This window comes from Oncorhynchus tshawytscha, linkage group LG22, assembly GCF_018296145.1.
Source record: "Oncorhynchus tshawytscha isolate Ot180627B linkage group LG22, Otsh_v2.0, whole genome shotgun sequence".
Classification (NCBI taxonomy): Eukaryota; Metazoa; Chordata; class Actinopteri; order Salmoniformes; family Salmonidae; genus Oncorhynchus; species Oncorhynchus tshawytscha.
This window is the reverse complement of record NC_056450.1, coordinates 10,206,000-10,221,679: the sequence shown is the minus strand read 5'-3', so window position 1 is coordinate 10,221,679 and position 15,680 is coordinate 10,206,000. Positions and strand designations below refer to the sequence as shown.

General features: G+C 40.8%; 1 protein-coding gene across 1 annotated transcript; it reads right to left on the bottom strand.

The window, feature by feature from the left end:
* Positions 1-6,681: 6,681 nt before the first annotated feature.
* Positions 6,682-15,335, bottom strand: tspan31 (tetraspanin 31). The gene is made up of 6 exons (XM_024384029.2): positions 15,143-15,335; positions 14,040-14,207; positions 10,396-10,476; positions 9,715-9,855; positions 9,149-9,259; positions 6,682-8,907 (listed from the first exon to the last, which is right to left on the bottom strand). Exons 1-6 carry the CDS (start codon positions 15,203-15,205, stop codon positions 8,833-8,835), a joined length of 639 nt encoding a protein of 212 aa, XP_024239797.1. The 5' UTR covers positions 15,206-15,335; the 3' UTR covers positions 6,682-8,832.
* Positions 15,336-15,680: the final 345 nt, after the last annotated feature.

Sequence of the window (15,680 nt, the reverse complement as noted above, 5' to 3'; positions counted from 1 at the left end):
TCTGTGACTAGGGTGGCTGGAGTCTTTCATCATTTTTAGGGCCTTCCTCTGACACTGCCTGGTATAGAGGTCCTGGATGGCAGGAAGCGGTCCTCCTTTTCCTGTAGTCCCCAATCATCTCCTTTGTCTTGATCATGTTGATGGAGAGGTTGTTGTCCTAGCACCACATGGTCAGGTCTCTGACCTCCTCCCTATAGGCTGTCTCATCATTGTCGGTGATCAGGCCTACCACTGTTGTGTCATCGAAAACTTTATGATGGTGTTGGAGTCATGCCTGGCTATGCAGTCATGAGTGAACAGGGAGTACAGGAGGGGACTGAGCTCGCACCCCTGAGGGGCCCACGTGTTGAGGATCAGCATGGTGGATGTGTTGTTACCTACCCTTACCACCTGGGGGCGGCCCTTCAGGAAGTCTAGCATCCAGTTGCAGTGGGAGGTGTTTAGTTCCAGGGTCCTTAGCTTAGTGATGAGCTTTGAGGGCACTATGGTGTTGAATGCCAAGCTGTAGTCAATGAACAGCATTCTCACATAGGTGTTCCTTTTGTCCAGGTGTGAAAGGGCAGTGTGGATTATAATAGAAATAGCATAATCTGTGGATCCGTTGGTGCGGTATGCAAATTGGAGTGGGTCTAGGGTTTCTGGGATGATGGTGTTGATGTGAGCCATGACCAGCCTTTCAAAGTATTTCATGGCTACAGACGTGAGTGCTACGGGTCGGTAGTCATTTAGGCAGGTTACCTTAGTGTTTTTGGGGACACTGACTATGGTGGTCTGCTTGAAACATGTTATTACAGACTCAGACAGGGAGAGGTTGAAAAAGTCAGTGAAGACACTTGCCAGTTGGTCAGCGCATGCTCGGAGTACACGTCCTGGTAATCCATCTGGCCCTGCGGCCTGTTTAAAGGTCTTATTCACATCGGCTGCGGAGAGTGTGATCACACAGTCATCTGGAACAGCTGATGCTCTCATATGCATGTTTCAGTGTTACTTGCCTCGAAGTGAGCATAGAAGCTATTTATTTTGTCCGGTATGCTCATGTCACTGCACAGCTTTCGACTGTGCTTCCCTTTGTAGTCTGTAATAGTTTGCAAGCCCTGCCACAACCGACGAGCGTCCGGTGTAGTACGATTCAATCAGTGACTGATGTGGTGTACTCCTCAATGCCATCAGAAGAATCCCGGAACATATTCCAGTCTGTGCTAGCAAAACAGTCCTGTAGTTTAGCATCTGCTTCATCTGACCACTTTTTTATAGACCGAGTCACTGGGTGCTTCCTGCTGTCACGGGCGTCCTCCTCTTCATCTGAAGAGGAGAGGTGAGAAGGATCGGAGGACCAAAATGTGGCGTGGTATGAGTTCATGATGAAATTTAATAAAGAAAACACTGAACACTGAAACAGACTATACAAAACAATAAACAAATAACGACCGTGAAGCTAAATGAGAACTGTGATGACACCAAGCAATCAACATAGACAATCGCCCACAAACAAACAGTGAAACCCAGGCTACCTAAGTATGATTCTCAATCAGAGACTAACTAATGACACCTGCCTCTGATTGAGAATCATACTAGGCCGAAACATACAAATCCCCAAATCATAGAAAAACAAACATAGACTGCCCACCCCAACTCACGCCCTGACCATACTAAATAAATACAAAACAAAGGAAATAAAGGTCAGAACGTGACACCTGCTTTAATTTGTGCTTGTAAGCAGGATTCAGGAGGATAGAATTATGTTCAGATTTCCCAAACGGAAGGCGAGGTAGAGCTTTGTACGTGTCTCTGTGTGTGGAGTAAAGGTGGTCTAGAGTTTTTTTCCCCTCTAAATGTTGCACATTTAACATGCTGATAGAAATGAGGTAAAACTGATTTAAGTTTCCCTGCATTAAAGTCCCCGGCTACTAGGTGCGCCGCCTCTGGATGAGCGTTTTCGTGTTTGCTTATGGCCTTATACAGCTCATTGAGTGCGGTTTTAGTGCCAGCATCGGCCTGTGGTATGTAGACAGCTATGAAAAATACAGATGAAAACTCTAGGTAGATTGTGTGACCTATCGCTTATCATGAGATACTCTACCTCAGGTGAGCAAAACCTTGAGACTTCCTTAGATATCGTACACCAGCTGTTGTTCACCGCCCGTGTCTTACCAGAGGCTGCTGTTCTATCCTACGTGTATAACCCCGCCAGCTGTATGTTCTTAATGTCGTTGTTCAGCCACGACTCTGTGAAACATAAGATATTACAGTTTTTAATGTCCCGTTGGTAGGATATACGTGCTTTCAGTTTGTCCCATTTATTTTACTTCGATTGAACGTTAGCTAGCAGGACGGAAGGCAAAGGCAGATTAGCCACTCGTCGCCTGATCCTCACAAGGCATCCTGATCTTTTTCCGCGAAATCTCAGTTTCCTTCTCCAGCGAATGACTGGGATCTGGGCCTGGTCGGGTGTCTGAAGTATATCCCTCCCGCCCGACTCATTGAAGAAAACTCTTCATCCAATATGAGGTGAGTAATCGCAGTTCTGATGTCCAGAAGCTCTTTTCAGTCATAAGAGACGGTAGCCGCAACATTATGTGCAAAACAGGTTACGAATAACACACAACAACAAAAAATAGCATGGTTGGTTAAGAGCCGTTAAGACGGCAGCCATCATCTAAAATAATAGAGAAATATCAGTTACTTTTTCCAAACAACATTCTATGTGGGTATTGATGCCCTGTGGTTGCAATGTTACGTTCAATTATAAAAATAATTACCCCTAAGATACAAGGACCCAGGGCTGGGTTTCTACTAAGCTAAAAACATGCAATTGTTTTAAGATGGAATATAAGGATCCCTGTAAGTATCATGTTTTAAATGTTGTATTATTTGATGAAACATTGAATTTGGTCTAATATTTGCCCATAGAAACACATTGAATAACATACAGTTGAAGTCAGAAGTTTACATACACTTGGAGTCATTAAAACTTGTTTTTCAACCACTCCACAAATTTCTTGTTAACAAACTATAGTTTTGGCAAGTTGGTTAGGACATCTACTTTGTGCATGACACAAGTAATTTTTCCAACAATTGTTTACACAGATTATTTCACTTATAATTCACTGTATCAGTTGACTGTGCCTTTAAACAGCTTGGAAAATTCCAGAAAATTATGTCATGGCTTTAGAAGCATCTAATAGGCTAATTGACATCATTTGAGTCAATTGTAGGTGTACCTGTGGATGTATTTCAATGCCTACCTTCAAACTCAGTGCTTCTTTGCTTGACATCATGGGAAAATCAAAAGAAATCAGCCAAGACCTCAGAAACAAAAATTGTAGACCTCCACAAGTCTGGTTCATCCTTAGGAGCAATTTCCAAAGCCTGAAGGTACCACGTTAATCTGTACAAAAAATAGTACGCAAGTATAAACACCATGGGACCACGCTGCCGTCATACCGCTCAAGAAGGAAAAGCATTCCTAGAGATGAACGTACTTTGGTGCGAAAGGTGCAAATCTATCCCAGAACAACAGCAAAGGACCTTGTGAAGATGCTGGAGGAAACAGGTACAAAAGTATCTATATCCACAGTAAAACGAGTTCTATATCAACATAACCTGAAAGGGCGCTCAGCAAGGAAAAAGCCACTGCTCCAAAACCACCATAAAAAAGCCAGACTACGGTTTGCAACTGCACATGGGGACAAAGATCGTACTTCTTGGAGAAATGTCCTCTGGTCTGATGAAACAAAAATAGAACTGTTTGGCCATAATGACCAATGTTATGTTTGGAGGAAAAAGGGGAAGGCTTGCAAGCCGAAGAACACCATCCCAACCGTGAAGCAGAGGGGTGGCAGCATCATGTTGTGGGGGGTGCTTTGCTGCAGGAGGGACTGGTGCACTTCACAAAATAGATGGCATCATGAGGTAGGAAAATTATGCGAATATATTGAAGCAACATCTCAAGACATCAGTCAGGAAGTTAAAGCTTGGTCGCAAATGGGTCTTCCAAATGGACAATGACCCCAAGCATACTTCCAAAGTTGTGGCAAAATGGCTTAAGGACAACAAAGTCAAGGTATTGGAGTGGCCATCACAAAGCCCTAAGCTCAATCCCATAGAAAATTTGTGGGCAGATCTGAAAAAGCATGTGCGAGCAAGGAGACCTACAAACCTGACTCAGTTACACCAGCTCTGTCAGGAGGAATGGGCCAAAATTCACCCAACTTCTTGTGGAAAGCTTGTGGAAGGCTACCCGCAACGTTTGACTCAAGTTAAACAATTTAAAGGCAATGTTATCAAATACTAATTGAGTGTATGTAAACGTCTGACCCACTGGGAATGTGGTAAAAGAAATAAAAGCTGAAATAAATCATTCTCTCTACTATTTTTCTGACATTTCACATTCTTAAAATAAAGTGGTGACCCTAACTGACCTAAAACAAGGGAATTTTCACAAGGATTAAATGTCAGGAATTGTGAAAAACTGAGTTTTAATGTATTTGGCTAAGGTGTATGTAAACTTCTGACTTCAACTGTATCTATACATTGGAAAAAAGACAGGGAAAAAATAAATGAGAGATATAAGAAAGATCAGGATTTTTTACATTTGATTTAATTACTCATATTTAACCCCTTATTATTGTAACTAAAGTACTTCCATATACAGTATACTTCCATAATTATTTTTTCTAAACTCTTGTGAGTTTAGTGTGGCTTGTGGGCGTCCTAGAGAAAAACAACACATGTACGTGTTCGTGAGTCTCACCTTTCGATGTTGGGGTCATATTGGTGTGTAGCCCAAACAGTTTGGATGCTACAGACAGAAGTTGGCAGATCGGCTGTACTGACTTCAGACGAGTCCCAAGACGCTTGTGGGGGTCGTAGTCATGAGAATCTCTTCTTTCCATATTTGTCATATTAGTTTGTAGGCCAAATTGCTTGGAAGCTACAGACATTTTCGTGAGAAGACCAATTTTCGAGATGACAAACACCTCTGTGGCTCTGCCACCTTCCACCGCTGAAGGCCGACATTGGCAGACGCGGTGGATTGAAACTCAGCCTATGTAAAAATGTATGTACCAGATATCTCTAGATTTGTTATTATTATTATTATGCTAATTAGATATACTTATTATGCTAACTAGATAGATAAACAGCCATGTTATCAGATCTCTTATATAATATATAATCCATAATTTTAAGATATTGTAGGATGCATATGGTATTCGTTACTTATGTCTCTGAAAAGGCATTGTACATTACATGACACAAACACACACAACCACATAAAATATAATTATAGGGCCAGATGGTTGTCCCTGTTGGTGTGAATCTCCACAGCTCCTCCACTCCTCCAAGTTAATACACCCAGCATATGGACATGCATCACAGGGTAGGGAACGGGTTCAGTCCCAAATGGCACCTTATTCCTTATTTAGTGCACTACTTTTGACCAAAGCCCTTTGAGCCCTGGTCAAAAGTAGTGCACTAAATAGGGAATAGGGTGCCATTTGGGACACGGGCTGGCAGTAGGCCCTCAGGAGAGCACACTGACAGGATGGGGATGATGGGGACCAGCGAGGTGTTCAAACCACACACACAAACACACACCCAGTTTGTGGACCAGCGAGGTGTCCAAACCACACCGCCATCCGCGTACCGGAAACTCTGAGGACCCAAAGCCCTTACTAGGCACATTTTACTTACATAAATGTTCCTATTACACTCCAGGGGATAGGCCCCGCCCGACCTGTATGCAGGTACACCACCCGGCCAAGTCGTATACGTAGCCTATTAAAACACCCGCATGTGATTTGGTTACATCCCATCTAGGGGCGGGTGTTGAAAATTTGCATGAACTATGGTACAACGTATCGGAATATTGTTTATTCAATATGTCAATCCCCCATAAAACCAATGTATAACATACTATGGTGGTAGCAATCTCATGTCATGGAGGGATAGACTAGGGAATTAGGGATACTCAGATTATGTTCCCATTGTTAGTAAACTTGTTTGTGCTTACTCAAAAGGATGTGCCATTTATTTGAATTGGGAAAGTAATGCCTGTAACTACATGGTCTCTTGTATATTATTACCCAGAGTCTGCTGTCATGGGACCCAACAAGAGGATCAATAGATTTACATTATCTGAATCCTTTTCATGTCCATTCCCGGACACATATGAAGCTTAGACCTGGATTAAAAAGCACTTTCAGTGGAGATTCTCCATGGAGTAAGATTTTTTTAGTCCAGGACTAGGCTTTACCTGTGTTGGGGAAACTACCTCATACATTTACAATTGTCTGAGAGAATTTCCTCAATATTTTTTTCTTAAAACCTGACTAGAAAATGTACAGTGTGGCATTTATATTCAATAGATACAGGACTAAATACCTCTATCATACCGTTCATGTTAGTCAGCTGATCTTCCAGGAATATATTGCTATAGTCCACCTTTTCTAGTTCCTCTTGACTCCTTCTTTAAGCAATTGAATATGGATGTTGTGCAGCTGAATTGGTATAAGCGCTGTGCTGCCACTATGTGGTACATAGAGAGAGCTGCACATTGTAAAACAAGCTAATCCTTAGCTGGCCATGGATAACATGTGTATTACAATAACTACTCAAATGTGAATTGAGATAACTTCCTGCCTAGAAGTGAGTCTCAAAATAGTCAACGTAAAACATTTATCCTATCTTGTCATTTTTATTTGGAAATTGAAGTCTCAAAAATTCAAGATAGGGTACAATTGGGATAACAAGTGCACAAGGTTTTAAGTAGGGTACATGGTCTATAAGGTACAGAGTTAATATAATGCGTACAGATAATATATATATATGCATTAGACCTTGTAGTGGCTCCACTCAAGCACCATATCCACCATCAAAACCATATTCATTCACCATAAGTGGTTCAAGTAATACAAGCGCTGACATTTCAATTCATCTTAGTCCTACAGAGGTTGATCCAGATCAACAGAGGCCAGATGAGATGCCACTCCTCCACACCTCTGTGTAAGACATAGAACAAGCAGTAATGTGTTTTAACGAAAGCACCTTACTAAAAGCAGATTATTAAGTCCATTAAAAGAAAAATGTCTGCTGTGCATTTTCAAAACACTTTAAAAATGAGTTCAACACTGTTGAACAAAATCATGTCGGCAAATGAGGACAAAACCAACGACATCAGGCAGCAAAACAACAAATGCACAAACAAACTGAGGATTACGGAAAGTAAAACAAGTACAGCAGGTTTTCACTATAGCTTCGACCAAATTAGGCATAACTTCTGATTTTCAGCTAAAAACTTGAAATTATCGATAATAGATCATTTCCCTTCTAGTTAAAGGTGCCATTTAACATTGTATTGCTCATTACAAATATTTTGGAAGAATACAAGACTTAGACATAACCAAATGATCTTACTACTTTCTTACCTTATCATAAACCAATTCAAAGACGTTCAGAGACGTGAACTATTGCTATTGTTTACACTTTCAACTGCCAATGACGAGAACCAATAGTGAGTTAGGAATAAACGTAATGTACCTTTAAGTAGCAGGAGAGGTCATAGTGTATTTGACTACCATGTCCCTCATAGGTCACTAAATCGTTACACTTATTGACATCATTTGTGAAACAAAGGAACATTGGAAATACAGGAGGTGTGGATCATCTTAACCATCAAACCCGTCTTTCATGATATTGAAAACTTTCAAAAGACTATATACATGTACAACAATAAGGGCTGCAGTCCCATTGGCGATCTACCCACTTATGTGAATGTTAAATTAGTTGGCTCAGTTACACAAGTTCAGTTCATAAATATTCTTAATCCTACCAGATTAACTACTTGACTATCTAAAATCGAACTTCTAAAATACAATACCAGCATCTACGGCATCATCAATTCATCTGAAAAACATACATTTCCATCACACACCACTTCCAACGCGCACCCATTCCTTTGCGACAACCATTACTTTGAGATTTTTTTTGATCTGACTTCAAACAACACAGCATTTCACCTCAAGTTAAGAGAGAAAAATAGAAACTTCCTGAATAATGCATTTGACAGCAATCGGTACATACCATACTGTAGTGCCACACATCACAGCTAGCACTAATCTAGAGGGCCATTCTCAGCTGAATTAACACGACATACAGGTTGGAGGAAAAGGTGAATGAAATTGGCTTATTAAACGTTATACACAGTAGGGTTGTCAATAGGCATGGGAGAAAACAAGGTACTGTAGGTATGTCTGTGCAGCAGGGCAAGCGTAAAAGAATGTCTGCGGTTACATGGTTGGAATATAGTCAGTCATCAAAGATCCAGTACTCAAATCAAGGCTGGGCAATAGCCCAATGGAGGTAGCCATTTATCCTATCATACATAAGATCTGGATCCTTGCCAAAATCGAGACGTTTGACCTCTCGCTAAATCTAAACTAGGCAATATGAAGAGGAGTGCTTGCACAAACAGAGGTTAATGCAGTAGGTAGGCGATGTGTTTTAGTCCAGTGTGAATTTAAGGATGGTGTGTATATCGGAGGGGTGTGTCAGCTTCTGTGTGCGCTCTCTTGTCCGCAGATGTCTTCCAAATAGCACCCTATTCCCTATATAGTGCACTACTTTTGACCAGAGCCCTATGGAGCCCTGGTCAAAACTAGTGCACAATAGAGGGACTAGGGTGCCATTTGGAACAGAGCCCATTTGTATGATTGTGGTCCAGTTTAAACTCCTGAGTGTTTCTAGATGTGCACAACTCTACATGTACAGCTACCAGTGTATCTCCTCATTGGGAATCTACAGTACTGCATTAATTAGATGGGGTTAGACCGACTATAGGAAAGCACTGGGATTGGCTCTGGGGTCTTTCTGGTTCCTGTAGCGCACTGCCAGCCACACCCCAAGAATCTGGAAGAGAATGATTACATAATTCAGACAAGGGTGTGGTCATACCAAATGGCTTTTCACACTACCGAGCCAAAGCAAGATGTACTGAGCTGGCCTGGTTGTGTATCCACCATAGTGTCTGGAATCGTGGACAGTGTGAAAATATCCAAGTTGGCACCGTTTGGTTGGGGTTGGGGTGGTCACGATAGTGTGAAAAGAGCAAAAAAGTGCCTAAAGAAAGGCTCGCAGCTCAGACACCCACCTCGGTAAAGCTGAAGAAGAGTCCGACCCCTCCCAGTATCTTCAGAGCCTCTGTAGCGTGCTGTAGCATCATGGTACCACAGGTGTAGCAGTTTCTCCTGTCTTTACACGGCTGCAATGGAAGACAGACACGCTCGCAGTCTCAGCTGTGGTGTACTGGTAACAGTAGATCAACTGGCAAATACTTGGATAAAGCACAGGGAGCGAGGTACACACTACACTGGCAAAAGCAAGGGGGAAACATTCAGAGCTACCTTGACCGTTACGTACCATATTTGCGTGTGACAGGGCATTACCCATGGATAAAACCAAGTCATTTCCTGTGGTGACTAATCATGAACAAGGGGGAAATGTAAAATACAGCTGCATTTTTACATTTGAGTAATTTAGCAGACACTCTTATCCAGAGCGACTTACAGTTGTAGGTGCATACATTTTCATACTTTTTTCCAGCTACCATTTCCCTGTCATACTTAGTATGAGCAGAAGGACACATGTATTACAAGTACAACTATTTCCAGGTAGTATTTTGCAGGAACATGCATTAGAAGTACAGCCAACCCTTACAGCATTGCAGCTGAACCAGTCCTGGGTAAACTGCCTCTGGCCGAGGGTGTTGTTGAGCAGGCCACAGCAGTCCAGCCGGCCCTCCAGCTCTCCCTTGGTGTTGTTGCTCATCAGACTCCAGGTGGAGTTCAGCAGCTTCTCCTGGAAAGAGAGAGGACGTATAATAATAATAATAATAATACTAATGCCATTTAGCAGATGCTTTTATCCAAAGCGACTTTTTGTCATGAGTGCAAACATTTTTTTGGAGGCCCCGGTAGGAATCGAATCCATGATCATTTGCAATTGCAAGCACCATGCTCTACCGACTGAGCCACACAGGCCCATGAGGACATGAGTGAGTGGAAATACAAGAGAACATGGGCTCTGTTTACACAGGCAGACCAATTCTTATATTTCTTTCAACTAATTGGTCTTTTGATCAATCACATCAGATCTTTTCACATCAGCTCTTTTTTCCCCGATTGGTCAAAGACCAATTAGTGAAAAAAATTACCGAAATTAGGCTGCCTGTCTAAACGCAGCCATAAAGATTGATTCTACAGAGAAAGAGGGAGTGGAAGGGAGCAGCTGACAAGGCATAGCTGAAATGGATAGTGGAATCTATGTCATTCCTTTCAGAGCACCCACCTGGTGTCCCAGGTCTCCAGAGTTGAGTTTGAGAGATCTATGGGAACTCACCTGCTGGTCTTGGTTCATGGCCAAGCAGGAGCAAGAAACTCCAAATTGGACAAGGAATACCAGGAAAAGTATGATCATGTACTACAAGGGCCCGGTTAAAGGAAACAACAAACTGGTAATTTATCAACTAGGCCTATATTGAGAGAGAGAGACAGAGTACATTCTACATTGGAGCTTCTACATTCTACAATGGTGCTTCTACATGGGAGTTTCTACATTCTACATTAGAGTTTCTACATTGGGAGATAGGGGGTAAGCTTACCTATTAAGCCCACGTCCATCTTTCGATTCAAAGAAGGGAAAAAAAAAAAGAATATTTTCTGCTATTTAGTGTTTCAACCAGTGTATGTGGTTGTTGTATTCATACCAGTTTTTATTGGAAGACAACCAGATGTTTTATTACTAAGTTATTGACATGTGTAAGTTCCTACTACTGGCCAATTTCAAAGCTGCAAAATAACTTGTGTGGTGGCGACTCTCAGATAAACACATTTTTACAGATGTTTTTTTTTTTGCATCTTCTCAGATAAGTGATCATACTTCATGTAAAATGAAGAGATTAATGTGTTGATATGCACATGATAGTATTGCCAAATGAAGCCATGTGTTTTTCATGCTAGCAGTCGTACCACAGTCAATACAGTAGCAACATAACATGGTGAACCACAACAATATAATAGAGCTCAAGAACTCACAGCTCACATTGTTTTATGGATTTTGTCTTATTTTACTGTTAAACTAACATTGTTATACATACACATTTTTGTAAATTTGACATTTAGCTCAGGTGGGCTTAACGGTTACAGTAGAACACAAAGCACCCCCTGGAAATGAAAATAAATATTGTTCAATACTAACTTTGCATAATATTGAAGTCTATAGTTTATATTTATTCCCCAAACAATTGCTTTCCAATTTTTAAAAACTATAAATCATTAATTAAGCCCAGTATTCATTGAAACACATGGGGATTGTGTGTTGATATCCCTAATATTCAATGAACCTGTGCATAAATATGTATTTTCTTCCGATTTATGTTGATTAAAATACTCAAACTAGAGTTATGCATCTATCCATGGTGCCTTTACCAAAAGTAAGAACAATTAAAAATCCTCTGTAGTCTCTCCAAGATGTTTGGAGTAGACAGGTAGTCATTGATGCAGTGTCATGACGTTGGCCTGAGGGGGGAGGTTTATGACCCCCATCCATAAATACCTTTCCCCTTTTTCCTCTCTCTACTCTACCAATGTGACTATTGAAAATCCCTTTGTTAACATTGAGTCTGGTGACATTAAAAGATGGGAAACGGAACCATATTTCAATAATCCAAATAGTTGAAAATATGTGTTGGGACTTAATGAATATGATGTCAGTTCAGGTGGTGTCTGAGACATGATTACTGATGATAGGACGACATAAACTGTTTCTTGGGAAATCTACACATTCTAGTTATCAGATTCACATGAAATTGTTGTGCAATTTAAATGTTTAAATATGAAACTATTTGTGAAAAGATTAAATGTAATTTTTAGCTCCTAAATGAGAGAATTGGTTTTCATGAGTAAACTATGCTCAACTCAGTGGCCCCGCCCATGTGAACAGACACTGGTTGTAAACTATGAAACACGGCCCTCTCTCCCAATCCTATATAAGCCCCTTGATGAAAATTGAACTTTTTGCTCCAAGGGCGTGTGGATTTGAGGTTTGAAAGGACAAAGTCCACCTACAGAACTAAGCCAACCTCAGCAAGAACCTGATGAAATTAGCATCGAATTTCAATGTGAAGGTGACGACCTACACGCCGGAAGGATGAATTTCGACTATACTAGCCAGAGTATAGCATGAGCTTAAAGTATGGCAACTTGGTATGAACATTGAACTCTTATTCACTAAAGAAGTGATACCTCCTAGCCGTTGCATTAGCGCAGCAACTGTAGACGTGGGCTAGGAGAGGACGGACAGAGTATCTGTCCTACCACACGACGATGGTACTACCAAGTATCCATTCTACCACCAGACATTCTTCAAAGGAAAACCCGGCCTCCTATCTACGACCAACTGATTGAAGCGCAGCTCAGAGTAAATATTAATTGCATTTTCCTTTTTCAAATGGGCGGTAATTTTGAATGCATAAGATACTGTATTTACGTTAGCATAGCTGCCTACGGCCCGATAGACACACAAAACCTCTTTGCTCCTCAGTATTCTCGCTCTTTCACTCAAACCCAACCCCCTTTCCTTGTGTAACCAGCTGTCATATCTGTTCCGTCCGCTAGGGACGTTTTGCTTTATGACATAATTTGTAATCAAATTATCCATTCTGTGTAGATGTAATTCTGTGTGATTATTTAGGTATTTAGTAAATAAATAATAAAACCAAATTTTGTATTGCTGATTCAACTTCCTGCCAGGGTTTGTGAAGATAACCAAGAACTTACAACTTTCAGATGAGACTAAATAAGGTGAAGATTAAATATTGACTGCTATTGATGTAAAAGATTACTAGGTCTTTAAGAGTTTATTCGGAAGATAACAGCTCTATAACCATTATTTTGTGGTGCCCCGACTTTCTAGTTAATTATATACCTGATTAGCTGAATCAGGTAATATTAATTACAAAGAAATTATTTTATAGAATAGCATGTCATATCACTTAATCCGGCATAGCCAAAGACACGACAGCAGAGAGAGAGGATTTTAAGGATATCAGGGATAGAAGAACTACAAGTAGCAGACAAAAATGGAAACAAATGAGAGACAAGAAGATGACCATTGGACGACTTCTCATGCAGTTAGGACCAGGGCATTGTCATATTGTTGTCTCTCATCCAGGTGATTCTATTGTTTGGTTCACCACATGTACCATTGTAATGCAAGAGTAGAGAGGGAGATTTGAAACTGTCTTCAGACAGGCTTTAGGGAGACAAGTTGAACTAATTAACAATAATAGGAGTACAGCAAATGTGAACCAGCATTTAGATAATTCATTTAAACTTGTGTGTGTTATGGTCTTTGTGCATGGCTTCTTATCCACAGTGGACCAGTGTGGGTGCAGGGTTGTGTTCTAACCAAGCAATAACACACCTGATTCAACTAATCCGGTCTTGAACTGTTTAAGTCTATGAATAGTTGAATCAGGTGTGTGCTGGTTGGCAAAAATAAAAGCCGAGGTTCACATTGATCTCTGTGGATACGATTGGACACCCCGCTGTTATGAGTGGTAATTTCATGATGAATAGTAATGATCAGTTTATTTTTATAACTTTAGGGGAGATTCATATAATCTAAGATCCCATAAGAAATATCAGCTTGCATGTTTTCAACATTTGGAAATTGATTATTTAAGAGGTTGGTTTATTTGGAATATCTATGGATTTAACGGTACATTCGGTACCCATTAAGCCCAGTCTGGACTTTTCACATATTTGATCAAATATTTTTCTCTTACAATAAAAAAATGTCATAAAAATTCCCATGAGATGTTAATCTTTCATTTGATCTCCACCTTTCTTACAAAAACTTAATAGATACACTATTCCAAACTGTAATACATTGAAGTCAGGGAAACTGTAATTAAAGCCCAACGATTGACTCAAACGGAGCCACGTTAGGAGACTTCTTCCTACAGGACACATAAAGGATACAAAGAAGAGCATGACTTGGTGGTGGTGGATGGCTCCGATGAGTCCCACGATGGCTATGAGAAGCAGGAAGAAGCCCACAGCTATGACCCCACCGATGATGTGGATGCTAGACACGATGCCAAACTCCTTCCCCCATGCTGCCACGCCTATCAGCAACAGACCTACCAGCTGAGGAGGGTGGTAGTCAAACACAGTGAACTGTTAACCTGGTCTCAGATGTGGTTGTGTTGTCAACTCCTTTGGTCATGGTACATATTTGCAATGCTCATAGGAGTTGGCAAGACAGCACAAACTGATCTGGAACCAGGCTTAAAAGAAGTCATAGCAAGAGGTAAATTAACAAGCAATCAAGTAAGGAACCACTGGCTGATACAACAGTGTTGAGGCAGTTTATGCTGAGGACATGGGAAAGGTAAGATAATAACTAGGCCAATGTGCTGATTGAGGAATGCATCCAAACAAAAACACCACACACACAGATAGATCTGTTATCTAAGGGCTGAGCTGGCAGAGGAGAACTATGCACTATAGCAGAGTTTCCCAAACCCCCACCCACAAACCAAAACGTGAACCCGGGGGGGAGGGAGGGGGCAGGACCGAGTGGACCTTGTGGAACAGCTGTAACACGTGTCAGTGACGATTCAGAGGTCGAGGGAGATAACGCTCACTGTGAACTAGTTATATAGCTAAATCAAAACCCTACTGGGTCAGCTAGCTAGCTAATGTACAGTATTGTTTCGAATAGCTAGATAACTACCTATTCACTTGCAGATGTAGCTATGTTTTTACCCAACCCAAGCAATGATGCGTTCTAATGTAGCAGTTAGCTAACTTTAGTAGGCTACCGTTATTTGGTTAGCTAGCTAATGTTAACGCTAAATATTTGACACAATACATTTAACGTTAGCAAAAGCAACAATCTACGTCAGAAATTACCCATATGTCCAGTTAGATGACATCGTAAGCTAGTTAAAACGGAATTTTAAAAAAATGTGTTAGCTAGCTAGTTACACAATCTTCCATTTGCTAGCTTGCTAGCTATCCAGTTTAGCTGTGTAGCAAGCTAACGTTAGCTAGCTAAGGTGTTCCACTTCAATACTCACAATGTAAACCACATTTAAGGAACAAAGCGCGTTTTTAGAGCAGGTAAATCCACCACAGACCATATTCGTATTTTTTTAAATCAAAATTCTAAAACAAAAACCTTGCTTTAATAGCAAAGCTTTCACAGGCTAACTGGCTAAACTGATTTGTTGTTGGTCTGGCAGGCAACAGCACACAAGTGAAATGAGGGCGTTGTCATGACGTGTGTTCATGACATCATCAAGACTACTTATCTCTGTATACAGTATGTGGAAGAGAAAATGTGCAACATTTTCCAAATATCATAATTCTTGAATAAAATCAAATATATGATCCAGTGTAAATGTGTTATTCATATCACAAGGCAGATGATTGTTATGTAAACATTAACTTACCCATGCATTGGCATTATGTCATGTACAGCAACACCAGTGACCAGCAACACGAGACAAGGAGAGGCTCTGATGCTGTCAGTGTTACTATAGGCTTGTTGTTGTGCCCTTATTGTGAACATAGAGATATCTATTAACACAAATACTTAATGCACCTATTGCACCT

Excerpts from the sequence above, each read along its gene's own strand:
- tspan31 (XM_024384029.2), bottom strand. The coding sequence starts at position 15,205 with ATGGTCTGTGGTGGATTTACCTGCTCTAAAAACGCGCTTTGTTCCTTA. Across the intron at positions 14,208-15,142 it reads CCTTAAATGTGGTTTACATT|CTGGTAGGTCTGTTGCTGAT; the intron begins GTGAGTATTGAA and ends CACCCTCCTCAG. Across the intron at positions 10,477-14,039 it reads ACCAAGTCATGCTCTTCTTT|TACATGATCATACTTTTCCT; the intron begins GTATCCTTTATG and ends GGGCCCTTGTAG.